Source organism: Serpula lacrymans, assembly GCF_000218685.1.
Source record: "Serpula lacrymans var. lacrymans S7.9 unplaced genomic scaffold SERLAscaffold_7, whole genome shotgun sequence".
Taxonomy (NCBI): domain Eukaryota; kingdom Fungi; phylum Basidiomycota; class Agaricomycetes; order Boletales; family Serpulaceae; genus Serpula; species Serpula lacrymans.
Genome location: NW_006763296.1, coordinates 1773175 through 1786754, shown reverse-complemented (window position 1 = coordinate 1786754; position 13580 = coordinate 1773175). Strand labels below are relative to the sequence as shown.

General features: G+C 46.9%; 6 protein-coding genes across 6 annotated transcripts; 3 read left to right on the top strand and 3 right to left on the bottom strand.

The window, feature by feature from the left end:
• Positions 1 to 1813: 1813 nt before the first annotated feature.
• SERLADRAFT_370031 (uncharacterized protein) lies at positions 1814 to 1984 on the top strand (the record flags this gene model as incomplete). The annotated part of the gene is made up of 1 exon (XM_007318744.1): positions 1814 to 1984. The coding sequence occupies one exon, from the start codon at positions 1814 to 1816 to the stop codon at positions 1982 to 1984; it is 171 nt and encodes a 56-aa protein (XP_007318806.1).
• Positions 1985 to 3045: 1061 nt separating this feature from the next.
• On the top strand, positions 3046 to 3839 carry SERLADRAFT_390589 (uncharacterized protein; the record flags this gene model as incomplete). Its single annotated transcript, XM_007318743.1, has 2 exons — positions 3046 to 3665; positions 3732 to 3839. One exon carries the CDS (start codon positions 3131 to 3133, stop codon positions 3389 to 3391), a length of 261 nt encoding a protein of 86 aa, XP_007318805.1.
• A 134-nt stretch (positions 3840 to 3973) lies between these two features.
• Positions 3974 to 5784, top strand: SERLADRAFT_468599 (uncharacterized protein; the record flags this gene model as incomplete). The annotated part of the gene is made up of 4 exons (XM_007318742.1): positions 3974 to 4261; positions 4313 to 4969; positions 5092 to 5338; positions 5389 to 5784. The coding sequence occupies 3 exons, from the start codon at positions 4064 to 4066 to the stop codon at positions 5284 to 5286; spliced, it is 1050 nt and encodes a 349-aa protein (XP_007318804.1).
• A 1934-nt stretch (positions 5785 to 7718) lies between these two features.
• Positions 7719 to 9749, bottom strand: SERLADRAFT_449530 (uncharacterized protein; the record flags this gene model as incomplete). Its single annotated transcript, XM_007318741.1, has 7 exons — positions 7719 to 7859; positions 7902 to 8102; positions 8158 to 8785; positions 8840 to 8999; positions 9061 to 9356; positions 9420 to 9628; positions 9692 to 9749. The coding sequence occupies 7 exons, from the start codon at positions 9747 to 9749 to the stop codon at positions 7810 to 7812; spliced, it is 1602 nt and encodes a 533-aa protein (XP_007318803.1).
• A 333-nt stretch (positions 9750 to 10082) lies between these two features.
• On the bottom strand, positions 10083 to 12331 carry SERLADRAFT_415754 (uncharacterized protein; the record flags this gene model as incomplete). The annotated part of the gene is made up of 5 exons (XM_007318740.1): positions 10083 to 10675; positions 10750 to 11389; positions 11447 to 11606; positions 11663 to 11958; positions 12026 to 12331. 5 exons carry the CDS (start codon positions 12329 to 12331, stop codon positions 10380 to 10382), a joined length of 1698 nt encoding a protein of 565 aa, XP_007318802.1.
• A 263-nt stretch (positions 12332 to 12594) lies between these two features.
• On the bottom strand, positions 12595 to 13225 carry SERLADRAFT_390576 (uncharacterized protein; the record flags this gene model as incomplete). Its single annotated transcript, XM_007318739.1, has 3 exons — positions 12595 to 12664; positions 12713 to 12809; positions 12903 to 13225. A coding segment is annotated over one exon (155 nt), but the record flags the coding sequence as incomplete, so codon positions are not given.
• Positions 13226 to 13580: the final 355 nt, after the last annotated feature.

The window sequence follows — 13580 nt, the reverse complement described above, 5'->3', positions numbered from 1 at the left end:
TACTGTAGCAAGTAGCACCTCCAACTATAAGTAGTAGGGGGTTTAGTATAGGAATGTTGGATATTTGGTCCCTCAGGGCACGGGAACTGTTACGATAACACAATTTCCGGACATCTCCTTTCCTTTTTATTCTCCGCTTTAACTTTATACTTTAAAGTGCCACGCGGCATTTCCCTTTCTCGCGCCGCGTTGCCTTTCTTTTACTTTTAGACTTAACTCTCTCACGCAGTGGAGCTGGCCATACGGGCTAGACCCTATGACATCATCAGCCACTGCCTTCATCAACTGTATAGTACACATGTACAAACAAACCTGTAGTAGTATATATACCCCAATAGATCCAGGAGACTCCTCAGCGAGTCCTCCTGTTGTATACCAACAAACTCTCTGCAGCTTAAGGGGTAACCACTCCCTCAACATCTTCTTTATAGTGTGTTCTTGTGTGCGCCAGAGTAACTAACTCTTGGTTGTTACAGGAACAGGTGTGGGAGAAGGACTCTTTTGGCAAACAAATGTTGTAACAACGTAAATACATGCTTCTTATATAACAAATATATATAAATATCATGTGAAAGAACAATGGTGGCCACAAAAAGCCGGTTATAATCACAGAGTAAATCTTTGGGCGAAGCTCCAAAGTTTGCTTACATAATATAATTTCTACAAGGAATACCTCAGTCGTTTCTATAGCCTCTCGGGCAGCAGCTGAGTTTCACTTAGATTTATTATTGATAACACATCACAGTTAGTGGGAAAGGACACATTGAAGAGGGAAAACCCTGACGCTGTAAGCTTACACGGCCTGTCATCTTGCCGGGTTATGGCTGAAACCCCCCTGCTAGGAATACTTATAAATTGAATAGGTATTGGTTGTCCATGAGTCCTTTCCAGGTATCAATGGCGGCTAGTGGTTACCTACAACTCGTGCTGACATTCATAGTAGTCCTTGTCACTTCGGCTGGTAAAGGCAGGTCTGACATATGTGGTAACATTTTGTATTCAGTTAGAAGGCCATGTGATCTGATAGAAATATGGTGATAATCAGCTGGGAAGTATGTTAAAATCAACAGGTCGATACATTGATAAATACCTATATTAGTAAGTGGAAAAGCACCTTTAAACCCAGCTTAAATTCACTTGAGATACCACTGTTAAGAATCACTCAGAAATTCACTGCATGAATAGTTGAGTTCAACGAGATTAAGTATTCAAAATGCACCAGTTGAATTCGGCCATAAAAAGGTTGATAATAACATGTTTTCAGGACCGTGTATCTAGTTATTTTCACTGCATACATGTGATTTTTCCTACATAAACGTGCAATTTTCATCACAAAATCAGTTGATTTGCCTGTTGATTTTCACTTCTTTTTAGGCGCACAGTGTTAAGAGATGTTGAATGAGCACAACCTCGAGCCTCGGGTGTCAGATCAGGAAGGCCGGGACTTTTTATGGCAGTCTCCAATCTCAGCAGTGTAAAAGAATAAGCATTCGTGTTGTCATTTAATGGGAAAATAGATAAGTGCAAGATCATAATAAATAAGTGCAGGTTGAATCCATGATATGTCGAAAACGTAAAGAAATAAGGGCCAAGAAAAATGTGCAACATTGAATACAGGTCGATTAATGTCCTCTGCGATTAGAAAAGAATTGGCACGTCCAAACAACTATCACCTGCACAAATCATCGCCAATGATCATACAACCTCTACCTCGCAGGCCATGGATCCTTCAGTTAACATTTCTTCATTTAAAACAGCGTCAACTCGAGCGTCAACTCGATTATCCCCAAAGGAAAACTTGTAGTCATCCAATATGGATATGATGTCGTCGAGCGCTTTGGATTTTCTATTTTCACCTATGGGTTCATGGGGCAGCGTAGAGACAGAATTGAAAGTTGGTAAGGACGGCGTGGAGGGAAACGTCGGGAAGCAAGGGAGGGATGTACATCTCATGCTGCGGGCAGAACGGTCACTGCTAACTTGAGCATCCTCGCTTGGCGAACGCTGGGTATCGGTGCCTTTTGTGGGAGTAACAGGAGGAGAAGAAATTGCAGACTCGAACTGAATATTAGAAGAGGAAAAAGAAGAAGAAAATTGAAATGAATCGGTCGAGCTCTTTCGGTTCTGAGAAGCGGCTGGGGGTGTAAGCAGGATCTTAGGCGTGTTGACAAAGGCAGAAGGTGAGAACCACTCGGCCTCTGTCGGACTGTAGATATCTTCGGAGGTCTCTTTATCGACATTAGCTCCGTCGTTGCTCGAGTCGTAGACGTCCCGACTATATTTATTGACGTTGGAGGGCTTCAAGTGAACATCCAGTTTGTTAAGGACTTGCGGCTGAGAAGAGATTTCGCCGCTTTCGCTTGTGGCCACGCTGATGTCCTCGCTGTCGGCCTCACCATCTGGGTAGTAGGCATAGATAGAAAAATCGAAAATATCGGAATATGTGCATTCAGAGGAGCCATCATCGAAGTAGGGTGCAAAGTGCGAACCTCCCTTGACGTTAAAAGGGCCACTAACGTCATGTACTGACTGAACCACAACGTCGTCGTCGTCCCTTGACTTTGGAGAGCTAGTCCAGACTGTGTTACAGACTGCCATGCCAGCCGGCTTATCGAATTTAGGTGCAATCGTCTCTTCTATGGGGCTCCAAGGTGACGGGAGGCGGTCAAAATATTCTGTCTTCGATATGGCTATGGGGGTAACTGGGAATCCACGGTGTGAACCTAAGCTGCGAAGGTACGGTGAGGTGATACCGCCATCACTGGTAAATTCCACGACATCGACAAACGTGGGCTGGTATCCGAAGTACGGCGTCACAGGCAACGAGTCAACTGGGCTAGACAAGGTAGATATAGGAGAAAAATTGGGAGGCTGGATTAGACCAAGATGGTCGGTGTTGATATTGATTCCGTGCAGGCCAGTGGAAGAAGAAGCTACCCTGGACTGGAAAGACGGGTGTCTGGGTATATGATCGGAAGCTGGGACGGTATTGGATTGACCGAGTTCGGCATCGCTCATGACGTTCCTGTTAACGAGAGAAGGGGCCGTGGACAATGGGGACAGTGCGTTACGAGGAGCTGTGGCGAGACTGGCCGCTCTTTGTTTTGCAACCGCTCTTGCCTTGACCTTAATGTTCTTGTCCCGACTGTTACGAGGAAGACTGGAGCCTCTCGTGACGGCCTTGCCCTTCGGCCCGGAGGACTGCTTGAAACTACCCCCAGCTCTGGGAGAGGATCGCGCCGTAACCGGGGAAGGCAGTTCAGAAGAAGGCTTGGAACGAAAAGTACCTGTGAAGGAGAGGAAGAGCCTGACGACAAAGATCCACATAACATGGAAGAATCCAGATGAAGATTGTCGAGCGTTGGATGCTGCCATTGTTGACGACGAGTAAAGGTCTGGGGTAGACTTCCGGGGAGAAGGAGATGAAGTGAATCAAGCTTCGAGAGGCATGTATAAAAAGGTGAGGGGCTGACTGCAGCATCATTTAGACAAACTCAGATTCTCTCCAGACCGGTCAACTTGGTTATTTTGATTCCGTCGGGCGGGCTGCAAAGCTCGAAAAAGAAAGCCTGGGCTGGGTCCATAATGTTTCGCGGGTCCGTGAATGTGTTGTTGTAGTATTGCGAGACCGGCGGCACTGTTTAGGCGTCTGATAGCAAGCACTCCTATAGATATTGTTGTGGCTGCTCCATGATCGATATCGAAAAATTGCGATTTTCAAACGAACTTACCTAGATTGTGTACCTGGAGATTCAATATCCCCAGGATTTGTTCTTTACCCTTATCGTCACATATATTTATGATACAAACCGACCTGGACATATGGTCAGCGATACGTCGTACCACAAGTACGTGTCGAATACATGATAGAGGTTCCGACACATCACGTGGTGTGACAGAATCTAGAGACTTCGCGTAAATTCCAAGAGGTTGCGTCACACGGATAAAGTCACAGCACCAGTATTATTGGTTCACGCTTCGGGATGAAGCCTGAGCTTATAAACCGGGACGAGGCAATGTGCTCTCGTCCACCTTTTTCCTGTCCTTCATATTTCCTACGTCCATGTCGCTACCTGACGGGTCTGCACTTGGGGTCGATGTGCAGACGGAGGACATATTCTCCAACGGTATCTCACACATGTCGTTGGACCATGGAAACGTGGTGGATGGTGTGGTAGATGGGCTGAGGAAACCCTTACACGATGATACCAGCCCCGCGGAATCTAACTCAAGTTTTGTATCGAGCTCATCGTCTGCACCTGTAAGAGATTGATATTACTACGCTGATGGAGAGCTGATATCGTAATGTTAGGTTCATTTCTCACCAAAACCGCGACGCAGTAAATCAGCGTCCCATCGTTCTATCTCACAGCTCAAGACCGTTTTATCCGACCCATCTTTTCATTCTCCTTCTCAGATCGTAGGCACCCCATTTGACATTGGTCCTTCTCCATTCGAGTACCCTTTCCCAAGGGGTGAAAGTCCCACTACTTCTGAACCGAACCTCCCTCTCTCCTCCTCTCTTCCCGCTGCTCCGGTCTCCCACGTCGCTCATTCTCACTCTCTTCCCCCTATAAATCCCCCATGGGCACCGCTTGTATCAAAGTCTTTCCCTCTCATTGCTCCTCCGCCTATCAAAGCGAACCTCTCGTCTTCTCATCCAAAATTACGACAGGGTGCCGTGCGGGAACCCCCAATTCCACCTGGACTTGCAAAGAAACGACATCAGTTCAGCATGAGCTCCCAGTCGCGCCGCACCACTGATGAGATTGATGAAGTTCCGAGAGGTCGTAGACCTTCCCGATTCAGTCAGTCCGACGTAGACCCGCAGAAGCAAAACGGAGAAGAATCAGATGTAACATACACCCCAGATACAACAGAACTCGCGAACCCAGAAAGGTTTCCCGTCACTGATGGAACAACGAATGGAGATGTAGTTGATGCCAACGGGGAAGTCAAGCTGCCTTCTGTAAGTGGATTTCCTGTCTGTGACCTTGCTGGTGACGAAAAGAAGTTCCAGCATGACAAGTCCCTTCTCTCGTCTTTCTGAGGTCACTTTGGTACCAGCCTTACTGACTCTGGGACATATAGCCCCACCGGTTAGTAGATGGACCCCAAAAGAACGCACAAAGCCCGGATATTGGAAAGGCGTTGAGCGCGATTTCCGAAGGCAGTGGGTTTCATCCTACAGTTTCCGCGTTCATTTCTTTAATCTTTACATTATCATTCATATCTATGTTCCTTTCGGTATTCGCATGGGTCTTGAAAATTTCTTTGGGTTCGTAAAGGTCCTGAAGGGACGAATGCTTAGGGTCAAGGTATGCGGGGTAGCCGCATTGTACGTTGGTTCTTTTTCTACTGGGGTCATCTTATGCTTATGCTTGACAGATCGCTCTTATGTTTTTTCGTTCATTGTACACACTTTTTTCGTCACATTTTTCCGGCAGATCAACTCGCACACGATTGTTGTTGTCTTTATACCTCACTCATGCATGCTTCAAATCATAAAATTATTGCTCATCATGTCCACTGTCGTTGTATATACATCTTAGTTCAGCATTTGCTTTCCACATTCATTTTACTTTGTCTTTCATCTGTTACCACTTGTAGTCTTGCACTCTTCTCGTTGTCACACACGAATCTCACTAGTCAGCCCAACTGGCGCATGCAGCTATACACAAATTGCATTTATCTGTATCTTTATTCTAAACGAACTCGAAGTGGCGACTTCACATGTTTGGTGACAGGGTTGTATCAAATAAACTATTGAAAGTCACGTTATTGACACCGTTTGGCGCTGTAGTAACCTCTCGCTCTTGCGATAAGCATATTAAACAGACAAGCTGTAGCGGTATCAATGAAGTAAGTGAATCACTTGCTAACCACATTTACATTGACAATGACGAAGTTGCACTGGCAAGCGTACAGGTACTGACACCGCCATCAGCGATACAAACAACCCAGGCGGTGCAAGGCAACAAAAGCCATACGGCCATGACCATAAGCGGTGCATAGACCGTAAAACGGGCCGCCCTAGTATGCAATCGTGTTTAAAAGCCAGATTAAATCCATCGCCCTCTTTTTGATAGTACCATCACCCACACAAAAATCCCTCACCATGCATCCCGAGAAATCTCAGAATCCATACCAACAATACCAGCAACCTGACTGGCAAAACGCCCAGCAACCCCCACCTTATCAGCTTGAAGACAGTCAAGCATATCCTCCTCCTACAGGCCCGCCGCCAGTAGGTGGCCAGTATGGGTACCCCCAGCAGCCTCAGGGTTATGCTTCGCGCGATGGTCCCGATGTCAGATCTCATCCCCCTCCTCCCCAAGGGTACGGCCAACCACAGCAAGGGTATCAGCCTCCTCCTGGCCCTCCCCAGGGTTATGGTGCTCCCCCGCCCCAAGGTTACAGCGGATACTCACAAAATGCCTATGGCCCGGGCCAGCCTGGGCAATACCCCCAACCGCCCTCTCCATACGGTCAGCAAAGCCCTGGTAGCTATCCCGCTTATCAAGGAGGACAGCAAAGTCCTTCTGATAGTCAAGGCGGCTTGCATCCATATTATAGTATGTCAGCCGGCTCTTCTCAACCCCGCGCGCCCTCTCCTGGTGGCGACAAAGGTTTTTCTCTAAGCTCGTTCTTTGGCGATAAAGGCCCTCCGCCTTCATGGCAGCGTCCTCCCCCTCAGCATCTCCCTTATAACCCATTCCCGCCCATGTGTCTCGTTTCTAACTCGAAGAACATCAGTAATGGATTCCCTGAGCTACCTCCCCCATGCAACTTGCAACCGCATCCATTCGCTTCTCACGACATTTCGGAGGAGGATTGGAAGAGGTGACTACATATTGCACTCGGAAAAGTGGTTCATATCATTGAGCTTGTTTGCTTTTTAGATTTTTGACCGATGTCAAAAAAGCAGGTTCGTTGACCGGAATGCAACGTATCAAGTCCAATGTAATTCCTACCGTCATGGGCTTGAACCTCATAGGTCAGTACCACTTATTATTAGGCGATGCTTCTTGCTCATTTTGCATAGGCGGTATCTTCATGACTAACGCCATTGAGAGAAAGATGAAGACGAAGAACCGTACCGCTGCTGGTGATATAGTTGACCATTGGAACCATGTAAGTTCAAGTTTTGACAGCTACATTTACAATGCTTACGAGCTCTTGTGATGATGAAGTATTTCTTCGGCCCTCGCCGGATGGAAGCTGTGCTCTGTCAAGCATCTGAACGCCTCAGCGGCAGAGAAGGCAGTGCACCCCATGGCAGCGCGGAGCAAGAGCGCATGGCCAGAAAGCTTCGTCGCCGAACTGGTAGTGACGATAGCTCTTCCTCTGATTCTGATTCAGACGATGGTCGTCATATGTCTAGAGGGGAGTATAGATCAGATAGGCGAGCACGCAGATCGGAGAGGAGAGAGGCCAGGAGACATAGGAAGGCAGGTAGGCGAGCTGCGAAAGCTAGAGGCGATGACCAAGAGCCATACATGCTCTACATCACGCCCGTTTGATGAAATAGGATGCTGAACTATAACTCGTCGATGAAAGGATATATCAGTTTTTCTGATCTTGGACTCTAAATCTGTACAACTATACGGATGTCTTCTCATACTCTGAAACCATATTCCTCTACAACTATAGTATGGTGGAACATCAGTATTATGTAGCAAGTCTTAACCTTCTTCAAACGAGTGAAATTAGCAAACAGTTAATTTCAATTCAAGAAACACGGGTATATTGTGTGATTATATAAGCTTTAATCTAATGCGAAAAGACAGTGTTGATAACATCCAACACCTAGGAGCTGTTAGCACCAGTGGATCGTTGACTCTCTTCCGAAGGTCCATCTGATAGCAGCCGTGAAGGGAGTTGTGAAGCACAGAACATACCGACGATGATGATGGACATCAGGATCCAATAAACCGCCGTACCACCCGCAAGATTCCTTTGCAGGGAGAGCGAAAACAGTGACGAAGCAGCCGATGGTGCAAGTGCACGCATCGTCGACGCCGTCGTCTGGGCTATACCATTCGTCGCACCAAGGGCCTCCCTACTCGGTGCGCCGTCGGTGACGTATATGAAAATACAACCTATACAGAGAGATATATCAGAATCATACTGTAGAATTTTAACAAGTATACCGACCAAATCCCATAAATCCGACAATGATAGAAGCAAGCTGAAATACCAAGACAGCCCAGACCTTTCCATCCACCCCTCCAGCTTGTTTCGCAAGAAAGCTCATTAATGGGTAGGCCCCGATGGAGATAAAGTAGCTCGCGAGTGCTGCTGTATACAATTTCCGTGGACCAAGGTATTTGAGTAAAGCAGGGAAGGCAAATATTTGTATACAGCCGTTGATGACACCCCACACGCCCATAACAATACCAATCGTGAAAGGACTGAAAGACAATCCGCCGAGGGCGATAGGCGTCGAGTACATCAAAGGTTGCAATACCGTCATACATTGATCAACGAATGCGATGAATGCATAATTGAGAATAGGCGTGAGCACGCGTCGAACAAGAAGCGAGCGAAGAGGGGGTGCACTTGGTTTTTTATTGGCTATAACAACATTGGAAGGGGCTTCTTCACTAGCAGAATACTCGATTTTCTCATCTAGCTCAGCTGGCCCAAAGGGATCTGGTTTGGTGGTCAGAGTGAACGAGGATCGTCGGGATGTTGTTCGTGATGGAATGTCAGGGACTTCAAGAGCGTCGGGAGATTCATGGTCGATCGTCCGTTTTTTACGTCTAGCGATGTTTGACACAGTCTAATATTTCTCGACGTCAATGTGTGTAGATCGATAACAAGTCTGGCCACTGACCTCTTTAAGGCAAACTAATGTTAGAACGAAAGTCGAGACGGACAAACAGGCAGGGATTAGGCAGGACAGAAAATATGGGTATTTCACGAAAAATGGGGAGCGACCAAACGAATTCGGCCATCTTTCGGCAGGTACAGACAACATTCCGCCTATGATTGGGCTTCCAAATGCATACCTCTGAATTAGTGTGAAAGGTGATAATGAAAGCGAACAAAACCTACCCGAGTGTTCCACCGACTGCCCAGACCATAGGCAAAAATGCAAAGCCCTGTGCCATATTTGAAGGATCGGTGATTTCAGCCATCATACTCTTCGCCACACCGACATTTCCATTCAATGCCCCCTCGGCACAGCGACTCAGGACAAGGGTCCAGTAGCTTTTGGATACGCCGAATGATAAGATGGAAAGCGTCAACCCAAATAGGCCGACCAAGAGGATAGGTTTTCTGCCCATGCGGTCTGATACACGACCCCACTGCAAAACCGTGATTGCCTCAGTGGCATAGAATAGAGACTCCTACGAGGCACGCCAATACAGTCAATAACAAAAAACAACCAGAGTAAGCTGGAAGTGACATACAATTAGACCAGCAAAATATCCAGTTTTGGTTTCATCTCCCTTCGTAATACCAGTTTGGCGAACAAGATGATTCACGAATGGATATATAACGGTGCAAGTAACTGGCTCTGCTAATTGTATAAGTAAAAGAATGGATAGTTGAAGGACTGGAAGGGGCGTTCGTTTCGGAGGTTGAGGAGGTGATGGTGGTGGTAGCCGTGTCTCCGATTCTTCCAAAGTGCTTCCCTCGGTTTTGTGTTCGTAAAGCGTTGAGGAGGAGGAAGAGGGCTCACCGGCGGGTTGCAATATGATGCTGGGTATTTGTTCGACCATAGTTGCAACCTCCGCCATTCCAGATCGTGGTGGGCTAACTTCCAGTGGTTGAAGGCGCGACCCATTTTAAATATGGACCCTCTGTGCTTCCGAGTACTGGATACCTTGAAGTCAATATCCCCGTGTCAGAGTCGGCGCAGTCAGGGTTATTGCTAGAAGTTACCTAAAAGGACCTAGCGCCGCCCAAAAATGGAACCGACACCACGACGAAGCTCGTTTCTTGATCGAGATATGCCGAATACTTTCCATTCTAGGTTCGCTCTTACGCGCAACGATATTTCGAAGTTCGCGACTGGCAACAAATTGACAAAAACACTGAGCCGTCGCGCCATCGGCGGGTGATCTTGTGGAGTACCGTACTCACTAGCACTATTCTCGTCCTTCTCCGCAGTCCCATTCCAAAGAGTGTGAAGAACTGTGACGTCATATAACCGAGCCCATTTCTGAAACGGCGGTGACTTTGACGAGAAGATTAAGTTTTGTTCTCGCGAATGAAACTCGAATCAAAGAATCTTGTGAATTGCGAAGGCCAGCCATCTGTTCCATGTCACACGCGTCTGATCTCCATGTTGTAAGGAACGTGGTTTATTTCTGGAGTACTTTTTTTATTAGTGTACAGCGTCGAACGTATCACGGGTCTGTATCTTGTCATGGGTTGTCGACGGTGTCTCCAGTTCGCTGAATAGATTCTGTAGACTCTTCTGCTAGTAGCCTTGGAGGCAGCTGCGTAGCAGAGCACAAGCCAACGATGATAACGGCCCACAAAATCCAGTACACCGCCGTCCCACCAGCGAGGTTTTGCTCAAGGGAGAGAGAAAACAAGGATGAAGCAGTGGATGGGGCAAGTGCACGCATCGTCGACGCCGTTGTTTGCGCTATACCATTCGTGGCACCGAGTGCTTCTCTACTCGGTGCACTCTGGCTGATGTAAATGAATACGCATCCTGTGATGAATTCAAGATCGCAAATCAGTAGGTGATCTTTACATCATTATATTGGAGGCTAAATAGAGGCTTACCATATGCTAAGTACGCTATAACGTAGGCAGAAAGCTGAACGACTAAGACAATCCAAACCTTGGCGTCCACCCTTCCGGCCTGTTTTGCCAGAAAGCTCATCAATGGGTATGCTCCTATGCAAACGAGATAGCTCGCAAATGCTGTCATATACATTTTCCGCGGTCCAACAATCCTGAGAAGGACAGGAAAGGCAAAGATCTGAACGAAACCATTGATGACGCCCCACACACCCATGACGGCACCAATAGTGAAGCTGCTGAAGGATAATCCACCAAGAGGTATAGACGTTGAGTACATCAGGGGCTGCAGGACCGTCATGCACTGGTCAATAAAGGCAAGAAATGCGTAGTTCATAATCGGCACGAGTACACGACGGTTGAGAAGACTACGGAGAGATGGAGGGCTGTGGCTGTCTGCGGTTCTGTTAGTGGGTGCTCCAGTGACAAAACACCCCTTTTTTTCTGTAAATCCAGAATGGTCTGCTACGATTTCGTTGGGTGGCAAAGTAGAATCGGGAAATCCTGTTCTTGCTTCAGATGTGGGTGGGAAATACTGAGAATTATTTTCCACAAGGTCTTTCGCAACTGTGCCTTGAGAGTCATGATTGCGCTTCTGGCGAATCATAGCTCGAGGTAAAGTCTAACATATACGATTTCAATATCAATGGTAAGTTTTGGATGAAATGTGAGCATTCACCTCTTCAAGGCCGACCAAAACCAATAAGAAAGCAGCTGCACAAACACAGGCAACTACTAAACAAGGCAAGAAATATGGATACTTTGTGAAGAAAGGGACACGAGCGAATGCCTCCGGCCATCTTGAGGCAGGTAATGATAGCATTCCGCCAACAATAGGGCTGATATATAAGTTAGCATATATGCGACTAAGGGGAGAGTGGGTAGATGCAATTACCCGAGAGTTTGACCAGTTGCCCAGACCATAGGCAGAAATGCGAATCCTTGTGCCAAGTTCGATGGATCAGTGATCTCAGCCATCATACTTTTCGTTACCCCGACATTTCCATTCAATGCCCCTTCGGCACAACGGCTGAGAATGAGTTGCCAGTAGCTTTTGGATACACCAAATGACAAGGTCGAGAGCATCAGACCAAAGAGACCCACGAGAAGGATGGGCCTTCTACCAACGCGATCAGAGATACGACCCCATTGTAACACAGTTGCGGCTTCAGTCGCATAGAACAAAGATTCCTAGAATTTGCGCAATTTGATGATCAGCGAACAAAACATAGCATATATTTGTACGACATGGGCGTACTATCAGGCCTGCAAAGTAGCCAGTTTTGCGTTCGTCTCCTCCTGTGATACCTGTTTGGCGAACGAGCTGGTTTACGAACGGGTATATGACGGTACATGTAACTGGTTCCGCTAGCTGGATAAACAAAAGGATAGACAGTTGAATTTTGGGCAGAGGTGTTCTTCGTGGCCTTTGAAGGTTACGATTGTCTGATAGATCTGCCAAGGTATCAGATGGTGGTATACCATCTAGATGCACATTACGATGTTTAAGTTGCACTTCGGCTGTGCTGATATGTTCATCTTCTACCACAATAATCTCTGTCATTGAAGGAGGTAAGGGGTAAAAAAGAAGAAGCTCTCAAGGGATAACCGTACCCTCTTTTTTTTTTTTCAATTGTCCAAGGTCTTTATGCAGGGTCACCGCTTCTTGCCAAGTATCTACCAATCCGTTCGTTCATAATTGATACAAGCCGGTCAGCAGGCAGGACCTTGACAAAGCCGCAAGGAAATACGGCGATCGACGCCGACCACGTGCTTTTGATGAGGCCAATGATTTGCGTCCGATTTTGTTTCCCTACCATACTACCAAAAGTTCATCTCATCATTACTCCCTACGGATAACACATCCTTCGATGGTTATCTGAGCGGCTGAGCCCAGGTCTGTGTCTTTATTATTGACACCGGCAAGTTTTTGACGGTCCACAAGTTCAACGCAACCACATAACTACGCACGAAGGTGCTCATTAGGTGTCTTTTCTCCAGTTATCCGACACAGATGGCATTACCCGTATGTTTTGAGCTAGGTGAGCGAGTGTTCTGTTGTAGTGTGATAGACTTGGATTGGTACCGGTAATGCTTATGCTGGCCCAGAGAAACTGACTGACACGCAGGTGTAGGCTGTTAAAAAGGAAGTGCAGCTGAGGAAAGAGCTGAGAAGGTGTTTAGTGTGGTGTGGCGTGTCGCTCTGGTATAATTCCAGACTCGTAGATCCAGCCCCTTATTCGGGACCGTCTTAGTACCTCGCCCATGCACTAACGTCCGTCATCTAGTGTGCTCCAGCCTCGCCAGACCCTTTGCCTGGCTACTTCTAGCCTCCGTCCTTTCAAACCCAAGGTAGCCCGTGAAACAGGAAATACAACATTAAAGTACCCGTCTTCCTCAAATATACCGTCAGAGATTGCTATCAAGTCCAACATCTGATGTGATCATGGTATTGCGGGTGCTTGTGTGAGTATCTTTTACTTAGATCTACTAACTTTACTTATGTCGAACTTTTGGTCAAGTTGTGTAATATTCTTCGCAAGCAAAGGTCCACTGTCATGATTCAAGTTCTCTACCTGGAGTGGAACGAATAAACCTGATACGGACTTGGCTCGAACCACTCAAATCAGAGCGACAGTCTAACATCTAACCCGTGTAACCGTGGATGCCCTTGAACTAAACTGCCTCGACTGCAAATGTCCTCCCGAGTCACTGGTATTTCTGAATCATAACAAGTCTTCGCAAGGACCAATCTCAGGTGCTGCAGTCATTTAAATGTGCAAGCTCTCCCGAGCATCACCTTGAAATTTGAA